General features: G+C 43.8%; 1 protein-coding gene across 6 annotated transcripts in view; it reads right to left on the reverse strand.

The window, feature by feature from the left end:
* Positions 1 to 6,858: 6,858 nt before the first annotated feature.
* The window catches only part of faxdc2 (fatty acid hydroxylase domain containing 2), a 104,109-nt gene continuing 88,609 nt past the window's right edge, over positions 6,859 to 22,358 (reverse strand). For all 6 annotated transcript variants that reach the window (XM_072264540.1, XM_072264536.1, XM_072264542.1 and 3 more), the window contains 2 exons: positions 16,888 to 17,054; positions 6,859 to 7,734 (listed from right to left, as the gene is read on the reverse strand). In XM_072264540.1, the coding sequence (XP_072120641.1) occupies positions 7,581 to 7,734; positions 16,888 to 17,054 (321 nt within the window). In that variant the 3' untranslated portion in view covers positions 6,859 to 7,580. The remainder of the gene's footprint in view (positions 7,735 to 16,887; positions 17,055 to 22,358) is intronic.

Genomic DNA, 22,358 nt, shown 5'->3' on the forward strand with positions numbered 1-22,358 from the left:
GTATTCTTGCGGGCTGATTTACTAGAGCTGTTGGAAGTGGTTTAAACTAATGTAGCAGGGGAATGGGAACCAGTATGATAGAGCTGAGAATGAGCCAGCAGGTTTACAAGTAGATGATGGATGTAACCTGAATGTAAAGAAGGACAAGCCAATGACTGAGTACAAATGCAGACAGAGCAAAGAGTTATTGTACCACAGAGGCAAAATTCAAAAGGGCAAAGAATGCAGGACTGAAGGTGCTGCATTTAAACGTGCATAGCATTTGAAATAAGGTGGACAAACTCGTGGCGCAATTAGAGATTGGTCAGTATAATATTGAAGTCATGGCTGAAAGAAAGCCATTGTTGGGAGCTTAACATCAAAGGATATACTTTGTATCGAAAGGAAGGGCAGGAAGGCATAGGTGGTGATGTGGCTTTGTTGATAAGAGCTGGAATTACATCTTTTATAAAGAGGTGACATAGGTGAATCCTTGTGAGTGGAGTTAAGAAATTGCAAGGGTGAAAAAAACATGGGTATCATATATAGGCCTCCAAATAGTAGCCAAGCTGTCAGGTTGAGAATAAAAAGGGAGCTGGAAAAGGCAGGTGTAACTCGGTTCGGCTAGCGGCCAGGCCAAACTTAAGAAATATTGTTTGGGTGGATGCTGCGTGATGTGTCCCGTTACAAATCAGTACTACAAAATAACAAACAGTACACAATATGTGATTAAACGATTGAGCTTTATAATTCTTAATTTGACTATATGGTTAGGAAAGAAGCAAAAGAAGAAAAGGGCCCATTCTCATGAAACAGCCTAATGCACAATGTTGGAGCTCACTGATAAGGCCGTTTGTCCACCATCAACCTCCGAGCGTCGCTGACCTTCGGACCCCCACTCCAAGTCCACTCCACTCAGTGGTCTAGCAACTCTCTCCATTCGCATCTTCTCTCCTCATCTCTCCCCGGCTAAAGCCCGCAAAATCCCTGATCCCAGACCCACAAGAAAGAACAACATCCCTCTCCTGGGATAGCCCCACATGCCAAAGTCCTAGTATCTCTAGTCATAACCCAAACATTGCTGCTACAGACAAACTATTACATTAGCAGTGAAACCTTACAGCATGTTACACATGTAATAAGGGTAATAACACAATTGTAATGGAGGCTTCAATATGCAAGGGGATTGGGAAAAATTAGGTTGGTGTTGGATCGAGAAAGAGAATTTGTTGAATGCCTTTGAGATGGCTTTATAGAGCAGCTAGTGCTTGAGCCTACATGGTGAAAGGCTATCTTGGATTGAGTCTTGTGTAATAACTCAGATCTTATTAGGGAACTTAATGTCAAAGAACCCTTTCAAGGCAGTAATTATAATATAATTGAATTCATACTGCAGTTTAAGAGGGAGAAGCATAAGACATGTATCTATCACAATGGAACAAAAAGAATTATAGAGGCATGAGAGGGGAGCTTGCCCAGGTGGATTGTACGAGAATACTGGCGGGAATGATGGCAGGGTAGAAATGACTGGGAGTAGTTCACAAGGCACAGGATAGTTAAATCCCACAGAGGAAGAAATTCACAAATGGCAGAGGTAGGCAACTGTGACTGATGAAGGAAGTTAAGGGCTACGTAAAAGTCAAGGAAAGGGCATATGGGTAGCAAAAGTGAGTGGGAAGTTGGATGATTGGGAAGCCTTTAAAATCCAACAAAAGACAACTAAAAGCTACAGAGAGAAAAGATGAAATTATCAGGACAGACTAGCCAATAATGTAAAGCAGGATACCGAATGTTTTTTTCAGTTATATAAAGTGTAAAAGGGAGGTGAGAGTTGATATTGGACCACCAGAAAATGATGCCTGTGAGGTAGCAATGTGGGACAAAGAAATGGCAGATGAACTTAATGGGTACTTTGCATTTGCCTTCACTGTGGAAGACAACTAGCAACATCCCAGAGGACGCTGAGTATCGAGGAGCAGGAGTAAGTGCCATTGCTATTACAAAGAAATAAAAAAGAATATATCACCTGAACCGGATGGACTACATCCCAGAGTCCTGAGAGTGGTTGCTGAAGAACTAACAGATGCATTAGTTGCGATCTTTCAAGATTCATTTGATTCAGGAAAGATACTGGCATGGACAAAGGAAAAGCTGACAGGCAGGAGGCAGCAAGTGGGAATAAAACGGGGTTTTTCTGGATGGCTGCCAGTGACCAGTGGTGTTCCTCAGAGGTCAGTATTAGGACTGCTGCTTTTGACATTGCTTGTCAATGATTTGGACAATAGAATTAATGGGTTTGTGACAAAGTTTGCAGGTGATATGAAGATAGGTGGAGGGGTACGTAGTGCTGAGGAAGCAATGCGATTGCAGCAGAACCATGACAAATGGGAAGAATGGGCAAAAAAGTGGCAGATAGAATAGTGTTAGGAAATGTATGATAATGTAAAATCTTTCTGCATCCTACCTGTTTCCTCAACACTACCTATCTCTCCACCAATCTTCGTATCATCTGCAAACTTGGCAACGAAGCCATCTATTCTATCATCTAAATCATTTACATACAGTATAAAAAGAAGTGGTCCCAACACCAACCCCTGTGGAACACCACTAGTCACTGGCAGCCAACCAGAAAAGGATCCTTTAATTCCCACTTACTGCCTGCTACCAATCAGCCAATGCTCTAACCATGTCCGTAACTTTCCTGTAATACCATGGGCTCTTACTTGGTTAGCAGCCTCATGTGGGCACCCTGTCAAAGGCCTTCTGAAAGTCCAAACATACAACATCCACTTTATCTATCCTACTTGTAATCTTATCATAGAATTCCAACAGGTTTATGAGGCAACACACATAAAAGTTGCTGGTGAACGCAGCAGGCCAGGCAGCATATCTAGGAAGAGGTGCAGTCGACGTTTCAGGCAGGGACCCTTCGTCAGGACTAACTGAAGGAAGAGTGAGTAAGGGATTTGAGAGGGGGAGGGAGAGATCCAAAATGATAGGAGAAGACAGGAGGGGGAGGGATAGAGCCAAGAGCTGGACAGGTGATAGGCAAAAGGGATACGAGAGGATCATGGGACAGGAGGTCCGGGAAGAAAGACAAGGGGGGCGGGAAACCCAGAGGATGGGCAAGGGGTATATTCAGAACTACAGAGGGAGAAAAAGGAGAGTGAGAGAAAGAATGTGTGTATAAAAATAAGTAACAGATGGGGTACAAGGGGGAGGGGGAGGTGGGGCATTAGCAGAAGTTAGAGAAGTTGATGTTCATGCCATCAGGTTGGAGGCTACCCAGACGGAATATAAGGTGTTGTTCCTCCAACCTGAGTGTGGCTTCATCTTTACAGTAGAGGAGGCTGTGGATAGACATGTCAGAATGGGAATGGGATGTGGAATTAAAATGTGTGGCCACTGGGAGTCCTGACAAAGGGTCTCGGCCTGAAACGTCGACTGCACCTCTTCCTAGAGATGCTGCCTGGCCTGCTGCGTTCACCAGCAACTTTGATGTGTGTTGCTTGAATTTCCAGCATCTGCAGAATTCCTGTTGTTTGAGGTTTATGAGGAAGGGTTTTCCTTGAAAGAACCATGCTGACTTTGTACTATCTTGTCCTGTGTCACCAAGCACTCCAGAACCTCATCCTTAACAATTGACTCTAACACCTTCCCAAACACCGAGGTTAGTCTAACTGGTCTATAATTTCCTTTCTGCTGCCTTCCTCCTTTCTTAAAGAGTGGAGTGACATTTGCAATTTTCCAGTCCTCTAGCACCATGCCAGAGTCCAATAATCTTTGAAAGGTCATTGCTAATGGTGCCACAATCTCTAACGCTACCTCTTCAGAACCCTAGGACACAGTTCATTTGGTCCGAGTGACTTATGTACTTTCAGGTCTTTCAGCTTTTAAGCACCTTCTCTCTTGTAACAGTAACTGCATCCACTTCTCTTCCTTCACACACTACAACATCAGGCATACTGCTAATGTTTTCCACAGTGAAGACTGATGCAAAATACTCAATTAGTTCATCAGTCATCACCTTGTCCCCAGTTATTATTTTTCCTGCCTCATTTTCTAGCGGTCCGATATCCACTCTCATTTCTCTTTTATTTTTAACATACTTGAGAAAACTTTTATATCCACTTTGATATGATTTGCTAGCTTGCTTTCATATTTCATCCGTTCCCTCCTCATGATATTTTTAGTTCTCTAAGTTTTTATAAACTTTTCAATCCTCTATCTTCCCACTAATTTTTGCTTTGTTGTACGCCCTTTCTTTTGCTTTTACAATAGCTTTGACTTCCCTTGTCAGCCATGGTTGTACTATTTTACCATTTGAGTACTACTTCATTTTTGTAATACATCTGACTTGCACCTTCCTCATTTTGCCCAGAAACGCATGCCATTGCAGCTCTGCTGACATCCCTGCCAGCAGCTCCTTCTAATTTACTTTGGCCAACTCCTCTCTCATACCACTGTAATTTCCTTTACTCTACTGAAATACTGCTACATCAGACTTTACTTTCTCCCTATCAAATTCCAAGTTGAACTTGGAACATCTGGTTCCTAATGATTCTTTTACCTTAAACTCCCTAATTGCTTCTGGTTCATTACATAACACCCAATCCAGTAGAGCTGATCCCCTAGTAGGCTCAACAACAAACTACTCTAAAAAGCTGAACAAATTCACTCTCTTGAGATCCATTACCAACCTGATTTTCCCAATCAATGTGCATGTTAAAATCTCCCATGACTATCATAACATCGCCCTTTTGACTTGCCTTTTCTATTTCCTGTTGTAATCTGTGTCCACCTCCCAGCCACTGTTGGGAGGCCTGTATACAAACACCATCAAATTCCTTTTACCTTTGCGGTTTCTTAACTCAACCCATAAGGATTCAACATCTTCCAATCCTCTATCACATCTTTCTACTGATTTAATGCCATTCTTTACCAGTAAACACACGCCACTCCCATCCCATCCCTCCGATGTAACGTAACTTTGGACACTCAGCTCCCAACTACATCCATCCTTCAGCCATGATTCAGTGATGGCCATATCGCTGTTGATCGTTTCCAGATCGGTCGGGGCATCAAGGATATGGAGAGAAAGCGGGTGTATAGAGTTGAGTGGCATCCAGGATCAGCCATGGTGGAATGGCTGAGCAGACTCAATGGGCGGAATGGCTTAGTTCTGCTCCAAAGTCATAGTCTTATGTAGTCTTTATGTATGTTAAAGCCAAAGGTTGATAGATTCTTGATTGGTCAGAGTGTAAAGAGATCAGGGGCCGGGGGGCGGGTTGCTGAGAGGAAAAATGGATTAACCTTGATAAAATGGCAGAGCAGACTCGATGGGCCAAATGGCCTAATTCTGTTCCTACATCTTATGGTCTATACTCTTCTTGAACATTACATGATGAGGGAATGTTCATTTTGACACAGAGTTCTTCTGTCACTGGAAGGAGACAACTGAAGCTGAAGTGGGTCTTGATGATGATCTTCCCTGTGATGAATAGGGCAGGAAACCCACTCTAAATGTTGTGATGGGACTTGACGTGTTGAAGAAAGGCACGACCAGTGTCTCTGGCATGCAGTCCAATTCTGCTAGTTTCAGTACAGTGCGATTCTGTTGGTAGTTAGCATCTGCGGGCTGGAGTTAGTGACAAGCAGCATCTGCCATCCTCACTGCTTCCAGTAAGTACTGATCTGCTGGGCTAGGTTCAGAGCTCAGGAGAGCTGATATTGCGGAGAACTAAGGCAGCAATTAATAGCCTGTCTGCTCATCACCAGGTTCACAGAAAGTTGACTGAAGTAACACAATTGTGTCTGGAACCAGTCACTTTTAAAGGGAACTGAAGTAAGTTCAACCCTATATTGTCAGTACATATTAATGGATATAGTTGGAATAGGCCCTTACAACCCTTTGAGCCGTGCCACCACCAACCCACCTACTTAATCCCAGCCAAATCATGGGAGAATTTACAATGACCAATTAACCTACTAACCCATATGTCTTTGGTCTGTGGGAGGGATTTAAGTCCGAACTCTGATGCCCCAAACTGTAATAATGTCGCGCTAACTGCTGTGCTACTGTGGTGCCTGACACAGTAGGGGTGCTCTGCCATACTTTGTTTTCGTGTCCCAGAATCACAGGCCAGGATTTTGGATTGTTGCTACCCTCAATTTTAAACTTCTTTCATTGAGGAAACCAACCACACTCACCCATCTAGCCTTGTATAATATTGCCTTTGGATTGCACGGAAGATCCCCTGTTGAACAGCTGACTCATCTGTGTGTCTGACAGCAAAGAAACTGACCCATCAAAGTGACGATTTTGCCTATGTATGCCAAACCCACTGTCCACATTAGGACCATATCCTTGTCTTGTTGTTCGGATCCACGCCTTGGGAACATTAGGCGGCAGCTTTCGCTGTTTCCTTAGCATTTGTTTTTTATGAGACTGAGCTGAATTGCTTGGAATGAAATGGTGGAGAAGACTTGCTGGGATGAATGGCCTAATTCTGCTCCAATCTGTTATGCACTATCCACCCACATTGCCACTTTCACAGAAATATGGACTTGAGCCTTGATTTCTCTGTTCGTTTATGCATCACCTCGTAGGCTTAAATTCAATCTGCTAACACTCTGGGCAACTTTTCATCTGCCCATAAGACATAGGGGCAGAATTAGGCCATTTAGCCCATCATGGCTGATTCATTATTCCTCTCAACACCATCATCCTGTCTTCTCCCCGTACCCTCTGAACAATATCTTGCCATAACTGTGTTGGCCTGAAATATGTGTTTGTGAATGCCAGTCAATAGCCAGGACTAAAATCATTTTAGTGTGAACATTCATGCTGTCATTGATAGAAATGGGATACAATTACAATCATGAATAATTTGTTTTATTTGTGCACGAAGTTAATCTAGTCCCATTTCTAATTGTTATCAACACAAACCTAAGCAACAGCAAGTCAACCTTTATCAGGAATGAGATCTCAGCCTTTCAATATTAATTTTCCCATGGTTACAAATAGGACAAATGGGCCCTTTTTAGAAGTGCTAAATTGGTGTTATCCTAAACTGCCAAAAATTTTTGTCTCTACAATATTGTTTATAAAAATTTCACAGTGAATAATTAAAAACAATTCTTTCTCATCCAACCCCCACATCAGTTAATAGTGACTACAGTTCAGTTACCATTCTTGCTATTGAGAATTAAAATGTTAAAACATCACTTATAGTTCCTTCTTGTGGGAGGGTGGGGATATTGAACATACAGTAGAGAACAGGCCCTTCAGCCCATCCTTCTTATCTACCAGAATTGAGCTGTGAGAGCTCATGTGAAATTGGCTCTGTTAATCAGCCACCACCACATCAAACACAATATCAAGAACCTAACTCAGCAATGAGTATGCCACAGGAACTACAAGGATCATCTGGAAAAGAGATCTCCACGATTTGTTTCAACAGCAGTTCCATGTGGCTCTTGTTCGACAGCAGTTGAGATTGAGAGAATCAAAATCTTGAGTTCATGATAAAAATCAAACCACAATCAAAGAGTTAAATTTTAAAGATCACAAAGTTTGCCTCAGTGGTTCTGAGTTAGTTTCATTTTTTCTTCAGGGAATCAGGAATGGTCTCAGATAAAGGAACAAGGCCAAGCAGAAGTGTGTGGCGCTCATATTGTTTGCTTGCTCGGAATACTGTGTCCGTCTGGTGTAAACGATCCAAGACTCCCAGCACCCCAAAACACTGGTTAAATCTGCAAAACATGAGCCAATATTCATAGCAGCTTGAACACTTCTGAAACCATTAATAACAAAAATCAATTTGTAAATTGGTGTTTGATAAAACTAAGAGCCTTCAAGCTGACAATTATGCTAATTTAAACTGACTCCACCTCAATTCCCTTCTCGTCTCCACCTGTACCATTGCAAGCTCATGCTAGGCACCTACCACTTTGAAAAAGAAAATCTTCTTCGTTCAAAGTAAATTTATTATCAAAGGACATGTATGTCACCATATACAACCCTGACATTTATTTGCTTGTGAGCATATCAATAAATCCATAGGAGGCATGGGATCCAAGGGGACATTGCTTTGTGGATCCAGAACTGGCTTGCCCACAGAAGGCGAAGAGTGGTTGTAGACAGGTCGGTCATATTCTGCATGGAAAACACATCAAAGTTGCTGGTGAATGCAGCATCTCTAGGAAGCGGTACAGTCGACGTTTCAGGCCGAGACCCTTCGTCAGGACTCACTTCGTCCTGACGAAGGGTCTTGGCCTGAAATGTCGACTGTACCTCTTCCTAGAGATGCTGCCTGGCCTGCTGCATTCACCAGCAACTTTGATGTGTGTTGCTTAAATTTCCAGCATCTGCAGATTTCCTCGTGTTTGCATATTCTGCATGGCGGTCAGTGACCAGTGGTGTGACTCAGGGATCTGTTCTGGGACCTCTACGCTTCATGATTTTTATAAGTGAACTGGATGAGGAAGTGGAGGGATGGGTTAGTAAATTTGCTGATGACACAAAGGTTAGAGTTGTTGTGGACAGTGTGGAGGGCTGTCAGAGGTTAAAATGGAACATTGATAGGATGCAAAACTGGGCTGAGAAGTGGCAGATGGAGTTCAACCCAGGTAAGTGTGGGGTGGTTCATTTTGGTAGGTCAAATATGATGGCAGAATATAGTATTAATGATAAGACTCTTGGCAGTGTGGAGGATCAGAGGGATCTTGGGGTCCAAGTCCATCGGACACACAAAGCTGCTGCGTAGGTTAATTCTGTGGTTAAGTGGCATACCATGCATTGGCCTTCATCAATCATGGGATTGAGTTTAAGAGCCAAGAGGTAATGTTGAGGCTATATAGGAGCCTGGTCAGACCCCACTTGGAGTACTGTACTCAGTTCTGGTCGCCTCACTATAGAAAGGATGTGGAAAACATAGAAAGGGTGCAGAGGAGATTTACAAGGATGTTGCCTGGATTGGGGAGCTAAAGGATGGCTGCCATTGGGAGCTGAATGTCCAAGGATATACGGTATATTGGAAAGATAGGTTAGTAGGCAGAGGGGGTGGTGTGGCTCTGTGTATAAGAAATAATATTAAATTATGGGAAAGAGATGACATAGGATCGGAAGGTGTAGAGTCTCTATGGGTTGAGTTAAGAAATGACAAGGGTAAAAGGACCCTTGTATACAGGCCTCCAAACAGCAGTCAGGATGTGGATTACAAATTACAGCGGGAGATGGAAAAGGTGTGTCAGAAAGGCAATGTTATGATAATCGTTGAGGATTTTAACATGAAAGTGGATTGGGAAAAACAGGCCAGAACTAGACCTCAAGAGGGAGAATTTGTAGAATGTCTAAGGGATGGCTTTTTAGAACAGCTTGTTGTTCAGCCCACTAGGGATTGGCTGTTCTGGATTGGGTGTTGTGCAATGATCCGGAGGTGATATGAGAGCTTAAGGTTAAGGAACCCTTAGGGAACAGTGATTACAATATGATCGAGTTCACATTGAGGGAAAATATAAAATCCAATGTGTTGGTATTTCAGTGGAATAAAGGAAATTACAATGGCATGAGAGGGGAACTGTCCGTAGTTGACTGGAAAGGGACATCTGCTGGAAGGACAGCAGAGCAGCAACGGCTGGAGTTCTTGCGAAAAAGGAGAGAAGTGCAAGACAGATATATTCCAAATTTGAACAAATTTGCAAAGGTAAAAGGACACTACTGTAGCTGACAAAGTGACGTCAGAGCCAAAGTAAAAGCAAAAGAAAGGGCTTACAAGGAAGCCAAAGCTAGTGGGAAGATAGAAGATTGGGGAACTTTTAAAAACTTGTGGAAGGAAGCTAAGAAGGTCATTCAGAAGGAAAAGATGAATTATGAGAGGAAGCTGGCAGCTAATATCAAAGAAGATACTAAAAGCTTTTTTAAAGTACATAAAGGGTAAAAGGGAGTAGAGAGTAGATATAGGACCAAATCAAAATGACGCTGGAGATATTGTAATGAGAGGTGCAGAGATGGCAGAGGAACTGAATGCGTATTCTTCATAGTGGAAGACGTCTGCTGTATACCGGACATTCAAGAGTGTCAGGAAAGTTAAGTTTCTGCAGTGAAAATTATGACTGGGAAGGTGCTCAGGAAGCTTCATGGTTTGAGGGTGGATAAGTCTCCTGGACCTGATGGAATGCACCCTCGGGTTCTGAAGGAAGTAGCTGGAGATATTGCAGAGGCATTAACGAAGATCTTTCAAGAATCGATAAATTCTGGCATTGTACCGGATGACTGGAAAATTGCAAATGTTACTCTGCTATTTAAGAAGTGTGGGAGGCAGCAGAAAGGAAACTACAGACCTGTTAGTCTGACATCAGTGGTTGTGAAGTTGTTGGAATCCCTTCTTAGGGATGAGATTACAGAGTACCTGGAGGCACATGACAAGATAGGCCAAAGTCAGCATGGTTTCCTAAAAGGAAAATCCTGCCTGACAAACCTACTGCAATTCTTTGAGGAAATTACAAGCAGGGTAGACTAAGGAGATGCAGCAGACATGGTGTACTTGGATTTTCAGAAGGCCTTTGACAAGGTGCTGCACATGAGGCTGCTTAGCAAGATAAGAGCCGATGAAATTACAGGGAAGTTACTAGCATGGGTGGAGCATTGGCTGGTCGGCAGAAAACAGAGTGGGAATAAAGGGATCCTATTCTGGCTAGCTGCAAGTTACCAAGAAACAGCAAAGGAAGTACAATGTTCGAAAGTGTATGGTCATGCAGTTTGATGGAAGAAATAAACAGGCAGACTATTATTTAGATGGGGACAGAATTCAAAATGCAGAGATGCAAAGGGACTTGGAAGTCCTTGTGCAAAATACCCTAAAGGTTAACCTCCAGGTTGAGCCGGTTGTGAAGAAGGCGAATGCAATGTTGCAATTCATTTCTAGAGGTATAGAATATAAGAGCAGGGATGTGGTGTTGAGACTCTATAAGGCACTCATGAGACCACACTTGGAGTATTGTGTGCAGTTTTGAGCTCCTTATTTTAGAAAAGATATACTGACATCGGAGAGGGTTCAGAGAAGATTCACGAGAATGATTCCAGGAATGAAAGGGTTACTGTACGAGGAACGTCTTGCAGCTCTTGGGCTGTATTCCCTGGAGTTCAGGAGAATGAGGGGGGATCTCAAATCAACATTCAGAATGTTAAAAGGCCTGAACGGATTAGATATGGCAAAGTTATTTCCCATGGTAGGGAATTCTAGGACAAGAAGGCATGACTTCAGGATTGAAGGACGTCCATTTAGAATTGAGATGTGGAGAAATTACTTTAGTCAGAGGATGGTAAATCTGTGAAATTTGTTGCCACGAGCGGCTGTGGAGGCCACAGGTATAGATAGGTTCTCGATTAGCCAGGGCATCGAAGGGTATGGGCTGAAAGCAGGGGAGTGGGGTGACTGGAAGAATTAGATGAGCCCATTACTGAATGGCCGAGCAGACTCAATGGGCCAAATGGCCTATTCTGCTCCTATATCTGACGGTCTTATGCAAAGTTAAAGCTAGTTAAACCTATTGTAAAAGCAAAAATTAGCGGGAAGATGGAGGATTGGTAAGTTTTTAAAAACCTACAGAGAGCAAGTAAAAAAAATCATTAGAAGGGAAAAGATAAAATACGAAAGCAAGCTAGTGAATAGTGAAATTTTTTTCAAGTATGTTAAAAATAAAAGAGAAATGAGAGTGGATATAGGACTGCTAGAAATGAGGCAGGAAAAGTAATAACCAGAGAAAAGGAGATGACTAATGAACTAAATGAGTATTTTGCTTCAATCTTCACTGTGGAAGACACTAGCAGTGTGCCTGATGTTGTAGTTTGTGAAGGAAGAGAAGTGGGTGCAGTTTCTGTTACAAGGGAGAAGGTGTTCAAAAAGCTGAAAGACCTAAAAGTATGTAAGTCACCTGGACCAGATGAACTGCATCCTAGGGTTCCGAAAGAGATAGTGTTAGAGATTATGTTGGCATTAGAAATGATCTTTCAAAAATCATTAGACTCTGGCATGGTGCTAAGAGCCCATGGTATTACAGGAAAGGTACTAACACAGATTGGTAGGAGGCAGCTAGTGTGTATGAAACTAGTGTCTATTGTCTATTCTGTATTGTCTATTGAACTGGAGGAGATGGCAGAGGTACTTAATGAATGCTTTGCTTCAGTACTCACTATGGAAAACGATGTTGGCGATTATAGGAGTGACTTGCAGCAGACTGAAAAGTTTGAGCATGTAGACATTAAGGAAGAGGATGTGCTGGAGCTTTTGGAAAGCATCAAGTTGGATAAGTCACCGGGATCAGATGGGATATACCCCAGGCTACTGTGGGAAGCGAGGGAGTCTAATGTCATCCTTTTGTTCTTCACATAATTGAAGAATGCCTTTGAGTTTTTCTTTACCCTACTCGCCAAGGCCTTCTCATGCCCCCTTCTTGCTCTCCTCAGCCCTTTCTTAAGCTCCTTTCTTGCTACCCTATATTCCTCAATAGACCCATCCGATCCTTGCTTCCTAAACCTCATGTATGCTGCCTTCTTCCACCTGACTAGATTTTCCACCTCACTTGTCACCCATGGTTCCTTCACCCTACCATTCTTTATCTTCCTCACCGGGACAAATTTATCCCTAACATCCTGCAAGAGATCTCTAAACATCGACCACATGTTCATAGTACATTTCCCTGCAAAAACATCATCCCAATTCACACCCACAAGTTCTAGCCTCATAATTTGCCCTTCCCCAATTAAAAATTTTCCTGTCCTCTCTGATTCTATCCTTTTCCATGATAATGCTAAAGGCCAGGGAGCGGTGGTCACTGTCCCCCAGATGCTCACCGACTTAGAGATCTGTGACCTGACCCGGTTCATTACCTAATACTAGATCTACTATGGCATTCCCCCTAGTCGGCCTGTCAACATACTGTGACAGGAATCCGTCCTGGACACACTTAACAAACTCTGCCCCATCTAAACCCTTGGAACTAATCAGGTGCCAATCAATATTAGGGAAGTTAAAGTCACCCATGATAACAACCCTGTTATTTTTGCACCTTTCCAAAATCTGCCTCCCAATCTGCTTGTCTGTATCTCTGCTGCTACCAGGGGGCCTATAGAATACCCCCAATAGAGTAACTGCTCCCTTCCTGTTCCTGACTTCCACCCATACTGACTCAAAAGAGGATTCTGCTACATTACCCACCCTTTCTGTAGCTGTAATAGTATCCCTGACCAGTAATGCCACCCCTCCTCCCCTTTCCACCCCCCTCTATCCCTTTTAAAGCACTGAACTCTAGGAATATTGAGAATCCATTCCTGCCCTGGTGCCAGCCAAGTCTCTGTAATGGCTACTACATCATAATTCCATGTAAGTATCCAAGCTCTCAGTTCATCACCTTTGTTCCTGATGCTTCTTGCATTGAGGTACACACACTTTAGCCCTTCTACCTTACTGTCTTTACGCCCTTTATTCTGCTTCTCTCTCCTCAAAGTCTCTCTATATGTTAGATCTGGCTTTACTCCATGCACTTCTTTCACTGCTCTATCGCTCTGGGTCCCATCCCCCTCACAAATTAGTTTAAACCCTTCCGAACCATGCTAGCAAACCCATCTGCAATTCTGGTGCAACCTATCCAATCTGTACAGGTCCCACCTTCCCCAGAAGAGATGCCAATGATCCAAAAATCTCAAACCCTGCCCCCTGCACCAACTCCTCAGCCACGCATTCTACTGCCATCTCCTCCAATTCTTACCATCACTATCACGTAGCACTGGCAGCAATCCTGAGAATGCCACCCTAGAGGTCCTGTTCTTTAGCCTTCTGCCTAGTTCCCGAAACTCACACTTCAGGACCTCATCCCTCTTCCTGCCTATGTTGTTGGTACCAACATGTATCATGACTTCTGGTTGCTTTCCCTCTCGTACCCTCTCGTTCCTGTATTGAGGTGACCAGAACTGAGCACAGTACTCTAAGTGGGGTCTGACCAGGGTCCTATATAGCTGCAACATTACCTCTTGGCTCTTAAACTCAATCCCATGGTTCATGAAGGCCAATGCACCATATGCCTTCTTAACCACAGTGTCAACCAGTGTAACGGCTTTGAGTGTCCCATGGACTCGGGCCCCAAGAACCCTCTGACCCTCCACACACTGCCAAGAGTCTTACCATTAATACTATATTCTGCCATCATATTTGACCTACCAAAATGAACCACCTCACACTTATCTGGGTGAACTCCATCTGTCACTTCTCAGCCCAGTTTTGCATCCTAGCAATGTCCCACTGTAACCTCTGACAGCCCTCCACACTATCCACAACACTCCCAACCATTGTGTCATCAGCAAATTTACTAACCCATCCCTCCACTTCCTCATCCAGGTCGCTTATAAAAATCACGAAGAGTAGGGATCCCAGAACAGATCCCTGAGGCACACCACTGGTCACCGACCTCCATGCAGAATATGACCCATCTACAACAACTCTTTACCTTCTGTGGGCAAGCCAGTTCTGGATCCACAAAGCAATGTCCCCTTGGATCCCATGCCTCCTTGCTTTCTCAATCAGCCTTGCATGGGGTACCTTATCAAATGCCTTGCTGAAATCCATATACACTACATCTACTGCTCTACCTTCATCAATGTGTTTAGTCACATCCTCAAAAAAATTCAATCAGGCTCGTAAGGCACGACCTGCCCTTGACAAAGCCATGCTGACTGTTCCTAATCATATTATACCTCTCCAAATGTTCATAAATCCTGCCTCTCAGAAGCTTTTCCATCAACTTACCAACCCCTGAAGTAAGACTCGCTTGTCTATAATTTCCTGGGCTATCTCTACTCCCTTTCTTGAACAAGGGAATAATATCCGCAATCCTCCAATCCTCCTGAACCTCACCCGTCCCCATTGATGATGTAAAGATCATCGCCAGAGGCTCAGCAATCTCCTCCCTCACCTCCCACAGTAGCCTGGGGTACATCCCATCCCCAGTCCCAGTGACTTACCCAACTTGATGCTTTCCAAAAGCTCCAGCACATCCTCTTCCTTAATATTTAACATGCTTTCAATCCCCTCTAAGCCATCCCTACAATCGCCAAGATCCTTTTCCGTAGTGAATACTGAAGCAAAGTATTCTTTAAGTACCTCTGCTATCTCCTCCGTTCCATATGCACTTCTCCACTGTCACACTTGATTCGTCCTATTCTCTCACGTCTTATCCTCCTGCTCTTCACATACTTGTAGAACACCCTGGGGTTTTCTTTAATCCTGTCTGCCAAGGCCTTCTCATGGCCTCTTCTGGCTCTCCTAATTTCATTCTTAAGCTCCTTCCTTCTAGCCTTATAATCTTCTACATCCCTATCATTACCTAGTTTTTTGAACCTTTCATAAGCTCTTCTTTTCTTATTGACTAGATTTTCAACAGCATTTGTACACCACGGTTCCTGTACCTTTCCTTTCCTTGTCTCATTGGAATGTACCTATGCAGAATCCCACACAAATATCCCCTGAACATTTGCCACATTTCTTCTGTAAATTGCCCTGAGAACATCTGTTTCCAATTTATGCTTCCAACTTCCTGCCTGATGGCCTCATATTTCCCTTTACTCCAATTAAATGTTTCCCTAACTTGTCTGTTCCTATCCCTCTCCAATGCTATGGTAAAGGAGATAGAATTGTGATCACTATCTCCAAAATGCTCTCCCACTGAGAGACCTGACACCTGACCAGGTTCATTTCCCAATACCAGATCAAGTACAGCCTCTCCTCTTGTAAACCTATCTCTATATTGTGTCAAGAAACCTTCCTGAACACACCTAACAAACTCCACCCCATCTAAACCCCTCACTCTAGGGAGATGCCAATCAATATTTGGGAAATTAAAATCTCCCACTACAACAACCCTAATATTCTTACACCTTTCCAGAATCTGTCTCCTTATCTGCTCTTTGATGTCCCTGTTACTATTGGGTGGTCTATAAAAAACACCCAGTAGAGTTATTGACCCCTTTCTGTTCCTAACTTCCACCCACAGAGACTCCGTAGACAACCCCTCCATGTCTCATGCCTCTGTAATTCCCTTTACTACATTGTAATACTGATACATCTGACTTTAGCTTCTCCCTTTCAATCTGCAGGGTGAATTCTACATTCTGCGTAATGTCCCGGCTCCTGTGGTCTACGCACCTACCTTTGAAGGCCTTCAGTATCAGTGTTGCTGTTTTCAAGGAAATGTTGAATTGGATCCCTAAGTCACTCTGTTCACCAACACTTGACTGTTTACTGTATGTGTTCTATCCCTATGTGACTGGCCTCGTACTTTTCAGGAACAAGTTCCATCTGCCAACACACTGAACAACTTTTCGTCTGAACTAGGTCCTGCTGCAGCCTTAAACAATCTCCCTCACTGTCCACAGCACCATCGACTGTTGTTTCATCTGTGAACTTACTGATTATCTCTTCTACATTCACATCCAACACCAGAAGATATAGGAACAGAATTAGGCCTTTTGGCCCACACGCAGTAGAGGTCATAGCGCCAATTCCCGATTCCCACATTACAGCATTAGTCATTGACATCCACCCGTGGACAAGGCACTTATCCTCATACCCTGTGAAAACTGCAACAGCTCCAGCCTTGTGTGTAAGAGGACTGCTCCTAATGCCTTTCAATAGTTTGAATGCCCCCCGGTGTTTTAAGCTCAGAGGCCACAATGTCCCATTCCTCTGTCCAAATGGAAGATCGGTCCCTGCTCTGTACTGAAGGCTCTCACATTGTGTTCGTCACACCGCACACCACTAAACAAATGGGGTTCAACCAACCTCCCCATTGAGAAATTAACTAGCAGGAGATCTGCTTCCCGCAGCCTGGCTCCTAACCTCTGGCAGGACTTACCGTAGGTGATGGAAATCATGGAATTCTGGAGAAGGTATCAGTGGGAGATGGTATCCGCAGTGGGAAATGGTGGAGATTAACAGTGCCAAGGAAAACCACAGCATCATAGTTGCCACATGGGATCGCAGCAGAATCGGACCAATCATCGGTGGAAACATGTTGGAGAACTGTAGAGAGGGGAGTGAGGAACGAAGGCGGCAGAGTGAGTGTTGAGGGAGGCAGAGGTGAGAAAGAGGGGTGAGGATCAGGGGGAGGAAGTGTTGGGGGAGGTAAAGGTAAGAGAAAGAACATTAGAACATTGGAAAGGTTTGAAAAGAACAGGCCATTCGACCCAACAAAGTTTGCCAAATTCCTATTCACATACTATGTTCAAATAACTATTGAGTTTAGATTTGAAAGTCTCTAAAGTACTACTCTTAACTACTCAATGAGGTAGTTTGTTCCAGGTGTCCAAAACTCACTGAATAAAGAAATCAAGAAACAACAGTGCTGGCACATGAATGTCAGCGAGTTAGACCGGCGGGAAGAGTTCAAAAAGGAGATCATTTTCTCTTTGGCGGTTTGATTGAGTAACGACTGCAGATGTGCATAGACGTCAGCGAGTTAGACCAGCGGGAAGAGTTTAAAAAGGAGACAACTTTATAGAGTGGGTGTCAGAGCACTGTGCGACGGAGTAGAGGAAGATAGAGTAGGAGGGCTTTGGTTCAACAGGGCTTCAGTGATAACGGATCGAGGCGGGGTAAGTTACTTGTGCAGAATAGAAACAGGAAGTATGTCTGTGAGGCCAGCGTTCTGTACTGGGCGTCAGATGTGGGATGTCTGGGAGACTCCCAGCCTCCCGGATGGCCACATCTGCACAAGGTGCATCGAGCTGCAGCTCCTTACAGACTGGATTAGGAAACTGGAGATGCAGCTCAATGACCTTCATCCGGTCAGAGAAAGGGAGGAGGTGATAGAGAGGAGCTATAGGCAGGCAGTCACACTCGGGCTTCAGGAGACTGATAAGTGGGTAACAGTCAGGAGAGGGAAGGGCAAGGGTCAGATACTAGAGGGTACCCTTGTGGCTGTCCCCCTTAACAATAAGTATTGAGTCTCTGTGGGTGGAAGTTAGAAACAGCAAGGGGTCAATAACGCAACTGGGTGTTTTTTATAGTAACAGGGACATCAAGGAGCAGATAGGGAGACAGATTCTAGAAAGGTGTAATAATAACAGGGTTGTCATGGTGGGAAATTTTATTTCTCACATATTGATTGGCATCTCCCTACAGCGAGAGGTTTAGGTGGGGTAGAGTTTGTTAGGTGTGTTCAGGAAGGTTCCCTGACACACAATGTAGATAAGTCTACAAGAGGAGAGGTTGTACTTGATCTGGTATTGGGAAATCAACCTGGTCAGCTGTCAGGTCTCTCAATGGGAGAGCATTTTGGAGATAGTGATCACAATTCTATCTCCTTTACCATAGCATTGGAGAGGGATAGGAACAGATAAGTTAGGAAAGCGTGTAATTGGAGTAAGGGGAAATATGAGGCTGTCAGGGAGCTTAAATTGGAAACAGACGTTCTCAGGGAAATATACAGCAGAAATGAGCAAACGTTCAGGGGATATTTGCGTGGTGTTCTGCGTAGGTACGTTCCAATCAGACAGGGAAAGGATGGTAGGATACAGGAATCGCGGTGTACAAATGCTATTGAAAAACTAGTCAAGAAGAAAAGAAAAGCTTATGAAAAGGTCAAAAAGGCACACACTCAGCAATTCAGGAACAGCTTCTTCCTGTCTGCCACCCGATTCCTAAATGGACATTGAAGCTTCGGACACTACCTCACTTTTTTTTAATATACCGTATTTCTGTTTTTGCATATATTTTTAAAAATTTATTCAATTCATTGATTTACTTCTTTACTTATGTTTTCTTTTATTTAATATTATCACTTTTTTTCTCTCTGCTAGATTATGTATTGCATTGAACTGCTGCTGCTAAGTCAACAAATTTCATGTCACATGCCGGTGATAATAAACCTGATTCTGATTCTGAAAGAACTAGGTAATGATAGAGATCCAGAAGATTATAAGGCTAGCAGAAAGGAGCTGAAGAATAAAATTAGGAAAGCTAGAAGGGGCCATGAGAAGGCCTTGGCGAGCAGGATAAAGGAAAACCCCAAGGCATTCTACAAGTATGTGAAGAGCAAGAGGATAAAACGGGAGAGAATAGGTCCTATCAAGTGTGACAGTGGAAAAGTGTGTATGGAACCAGAAGAGGTAGCATAGATACTTAATGAATACTTTGCTTCAGTAAGTAAAGGCGTCCATTAGTCTTGCGAGACCATGGATCTGCACCTGGAAAGTCTTCACTCTCCAGGGCGCAGGCCTGGGCAAGGTTGTGTGGAAGACCAGCAGTTGCCCATGCTGCAAGTCTCCCCTCTCCACGACACCGATGTTGTCCAAGGGAAGGGCATTAGGACCCATACAGCTTGGCACCGGTGTCACTGCAGAGCAATGTGTGATTAAGTGCTCAAGGACACAACATGTTCCCTGGGCTGGGGCTCGAACTCACGACCTTCAGGTCGCTAGTCCAATGCCTTAACCACTTGGCCACGTGCCCATTTGCTGCAGTATTCACTACGATAAAGGATCTTGGCGATTGCAGGGAAGACTTAAAGTGGATTGAGCATCTAGACATTAAGAAAGAGGATGTGCTGGAGCTTTTGGAAAGCATCAAGTTGGATAAGTCTCCGGGACCGGACAGGGTGTACCCCAGGCTACTGTGGGAGGCAAGGGAGGAGATTGCTGAGCCTCTGGCAATGATCTTTGCATCATCAATGAGGATGGGAGAGGTTCCGGAGGATTGGAGGGTTGCAGATATTGTTGCCTTATTCAAGGAAGGGAGTAGAGAGAGCCCAAGAAATTATAGACCAGTGAGTCCTACTTCAGTCGTTGGTAAGTTGATGGAAAAGATCCTGAGAGGCAGGATTTATGAACATTTGGAGAGGCATAATATGATTAGGAATAGTCAGCACGGCTTTGTCAAAGGTAGGTTGTGCCTTATGAGCCTGATTAAATTTTTTGAGGATGTGACTGAACACATTGCAGGTAGAGCCGTAGATGTAGTGTATATGGATTTTAGCAAGGCAGTTGATAAGGTACCCCATGCAAGGCATATTGAGAAAGTAAGGAGGCATGGGATCCAACGGGACCTTGCTTTGTGAATCCAGAATTGATCAAATATGATTGCAGAATATAGCATTAATGGTAAGACTCTTGGCAGTGTGGAGGATCAGAGGAATCTTGGGGTCCAAGTCCATAGGACACTCAAAGCTGCTGCGCAGGTTGACTCTGTAGTTAAGAAGGCATACGGTGTATTGGCCTTCATCAACCATGGGATTGAGTTTAAGAGTTGAGAGGTAATGTTGCAGCTGTATAGGACCCTGGTCAGACCCCACTTGGAGCACTGTGGTTACCTCACTACAGGAAGGATGTGGAAACTATAGAGCAACGGAGGATGAGAGGTGACCTGATGGAGATGTATAAGATGATGAGAGGCATTGATCGTGTGGATAGTCAGAGGCTTTTTCCCAGGGCTGAAATGGCTAATACGAGAGGGCACAGCTTTAAGTTGCTTGGAAGTGGTACAGAGGAGATGTCAGGGGTAATTTTTTTTTTTACGCAGAGAGTAGTGAGTGCGTGGAATGGGCTGCCAGCGACGGTGGTGGCGGCAGATACAATAGGGTCTTTTAAGAAACTCCTGGATAGGTACATGGAGCTTAGAAAAATAGAGGGCTATGGGTAACCCTAGCTAATTTCTAAAGTAAGTACGTGTTCGACACAGCATTGTGGGCCAAAGGGCCTGTATTGTGCTGTAGGTTTTCTATGTTTCTGTGAAACCTCACTTTAACCAGTTTCCAACTATGGTCCCGTGTCGTTGTTGTTGAATTAATTTTGAAGTAGCAGCTGGCATCCATCTTAGTATACCCTTAATGATTTTGAACATTTCTATCATGCCTCCTCTTATTCTATGCCTACTTAGGAGATTTAATTTTTTCAATTTTACTTCATAGCTCATACACTGCAGACCTGGAATGAGTCTCCAAAAGACACAGGAGCAGAATTAGGTCATTGGCTGATTTTTTTTTCCCTCCTCGGCTCCACTCCCTGGCCTTCTCCCTGTAACCTTTGATCCCATACTAATCAACAACCTGGCCTACACAGCTGCCTGTGGTAACAAATTCCACAACTTAGGCTAAAGAAATTTTTCCACATCTGTTTTGAAAGGGCGTCCCTCTATCCTGAGGCTGTGCCCTCTTGTCCTAGACTCTCCCACCATGGGAAACATCCTTTCCACTTCTACTCTGTCTAGTCCTTTCAACATTCGAAATGTTTCAATAAGATCCCCCCTCATCTTTCTAAATTTCAGTGAGTACAGACCCAGAGCCATCAAATCTTCCTCGCATGATAACCTTTTCATTCCTGGGATCTTCCTTGTGTACCTCCTTTGAACCCTCTCCAATGCCAGCACATCTTTTCTGAGATAAGGAACCCAAAACTGTTCACAATACTCAAGGTGAGGCCTCACCAGTGCCTTATAAAGCCTCAGCGTCACATCCCTGCTCTTGTATTCTGGACCTCTTGAAATGAATGCTAACATGGCAATTGCCTTCACAAACAAGAGAAAATCTGCAGATGGTGCAAATCTGAGCAACACACACAAAATGTCGGAAGAACTCAGAAGGCCAGGCAGCATCTATGTTAAAAAGTACAGTTCATGTTTCAGGCCGAGACTCTTCGGCAGGGTCTCGTCCTCAAACATCGACTGTACTTTTTTCCATAGATGCTTCCCAGCCTGCTGAGTTACTCCAGCATTTGTGCGTGTTGATTGCATTTGCCTTCCTCACCATCAGCTCAACCTGCAAGTTAATCTTTAGGGTGTTCTGCACAAGGATTCCCAACTCCCTTTGCATCTTAGGTTTTTGGATTTTCTCCCCGGTTAAAACATTGTCCACACATTTATTTCTATTACCGAAGTGCATGACCATTCATTTTCCAACAATGTATTTCATTTGCCATTTTTTGCCCATTCTCCTAATCTCCTTCCAATTTAATTTGGCCAACTCCTCTTTCATACCCCTGTAATCACATATTTTTGATTTCTCCAGTACCTTCAATACAATCCAGCCACTTCTGAGTGAGAGGCTGCAAAGGGTGGTCATAGACAAATCCACTATCTTCTGCATTACCAACTACCTGACAGATCATTGTTTGGAGCGCTGCGCAGATGCAGCAGAAGTATTCCTGCACAGGTCTGACAAAGAGCTTGAAATACCAGCAAGCTGTTCGACAGGAGTTGTTGATTAGCATAATGCACATACGCAATAGGTCCGTGTAGGTCCGGTGAAGAGCTTTAAAAAACCCATTCTCTACAAAAGAGAGGTACCGCCTAGCAAGCGGACACCATTGTCAGAGCAGTCTTGAGTCAAAGAAG

This window comes from Mobula birostris, chromosome 7 (assembly GCF_030028105.1).
Source record: "Mobula birostris isolate sMobBir1 chromosome 7, sMobBir1.hap1, whole genome shotgun sequence".
Lineage (NCBI taxonomy): Eukaryota > Metazoa > Chordata > Chondrichthyes > Myliobatiformes > Myliobatidae > Mobula > Mobula birostris.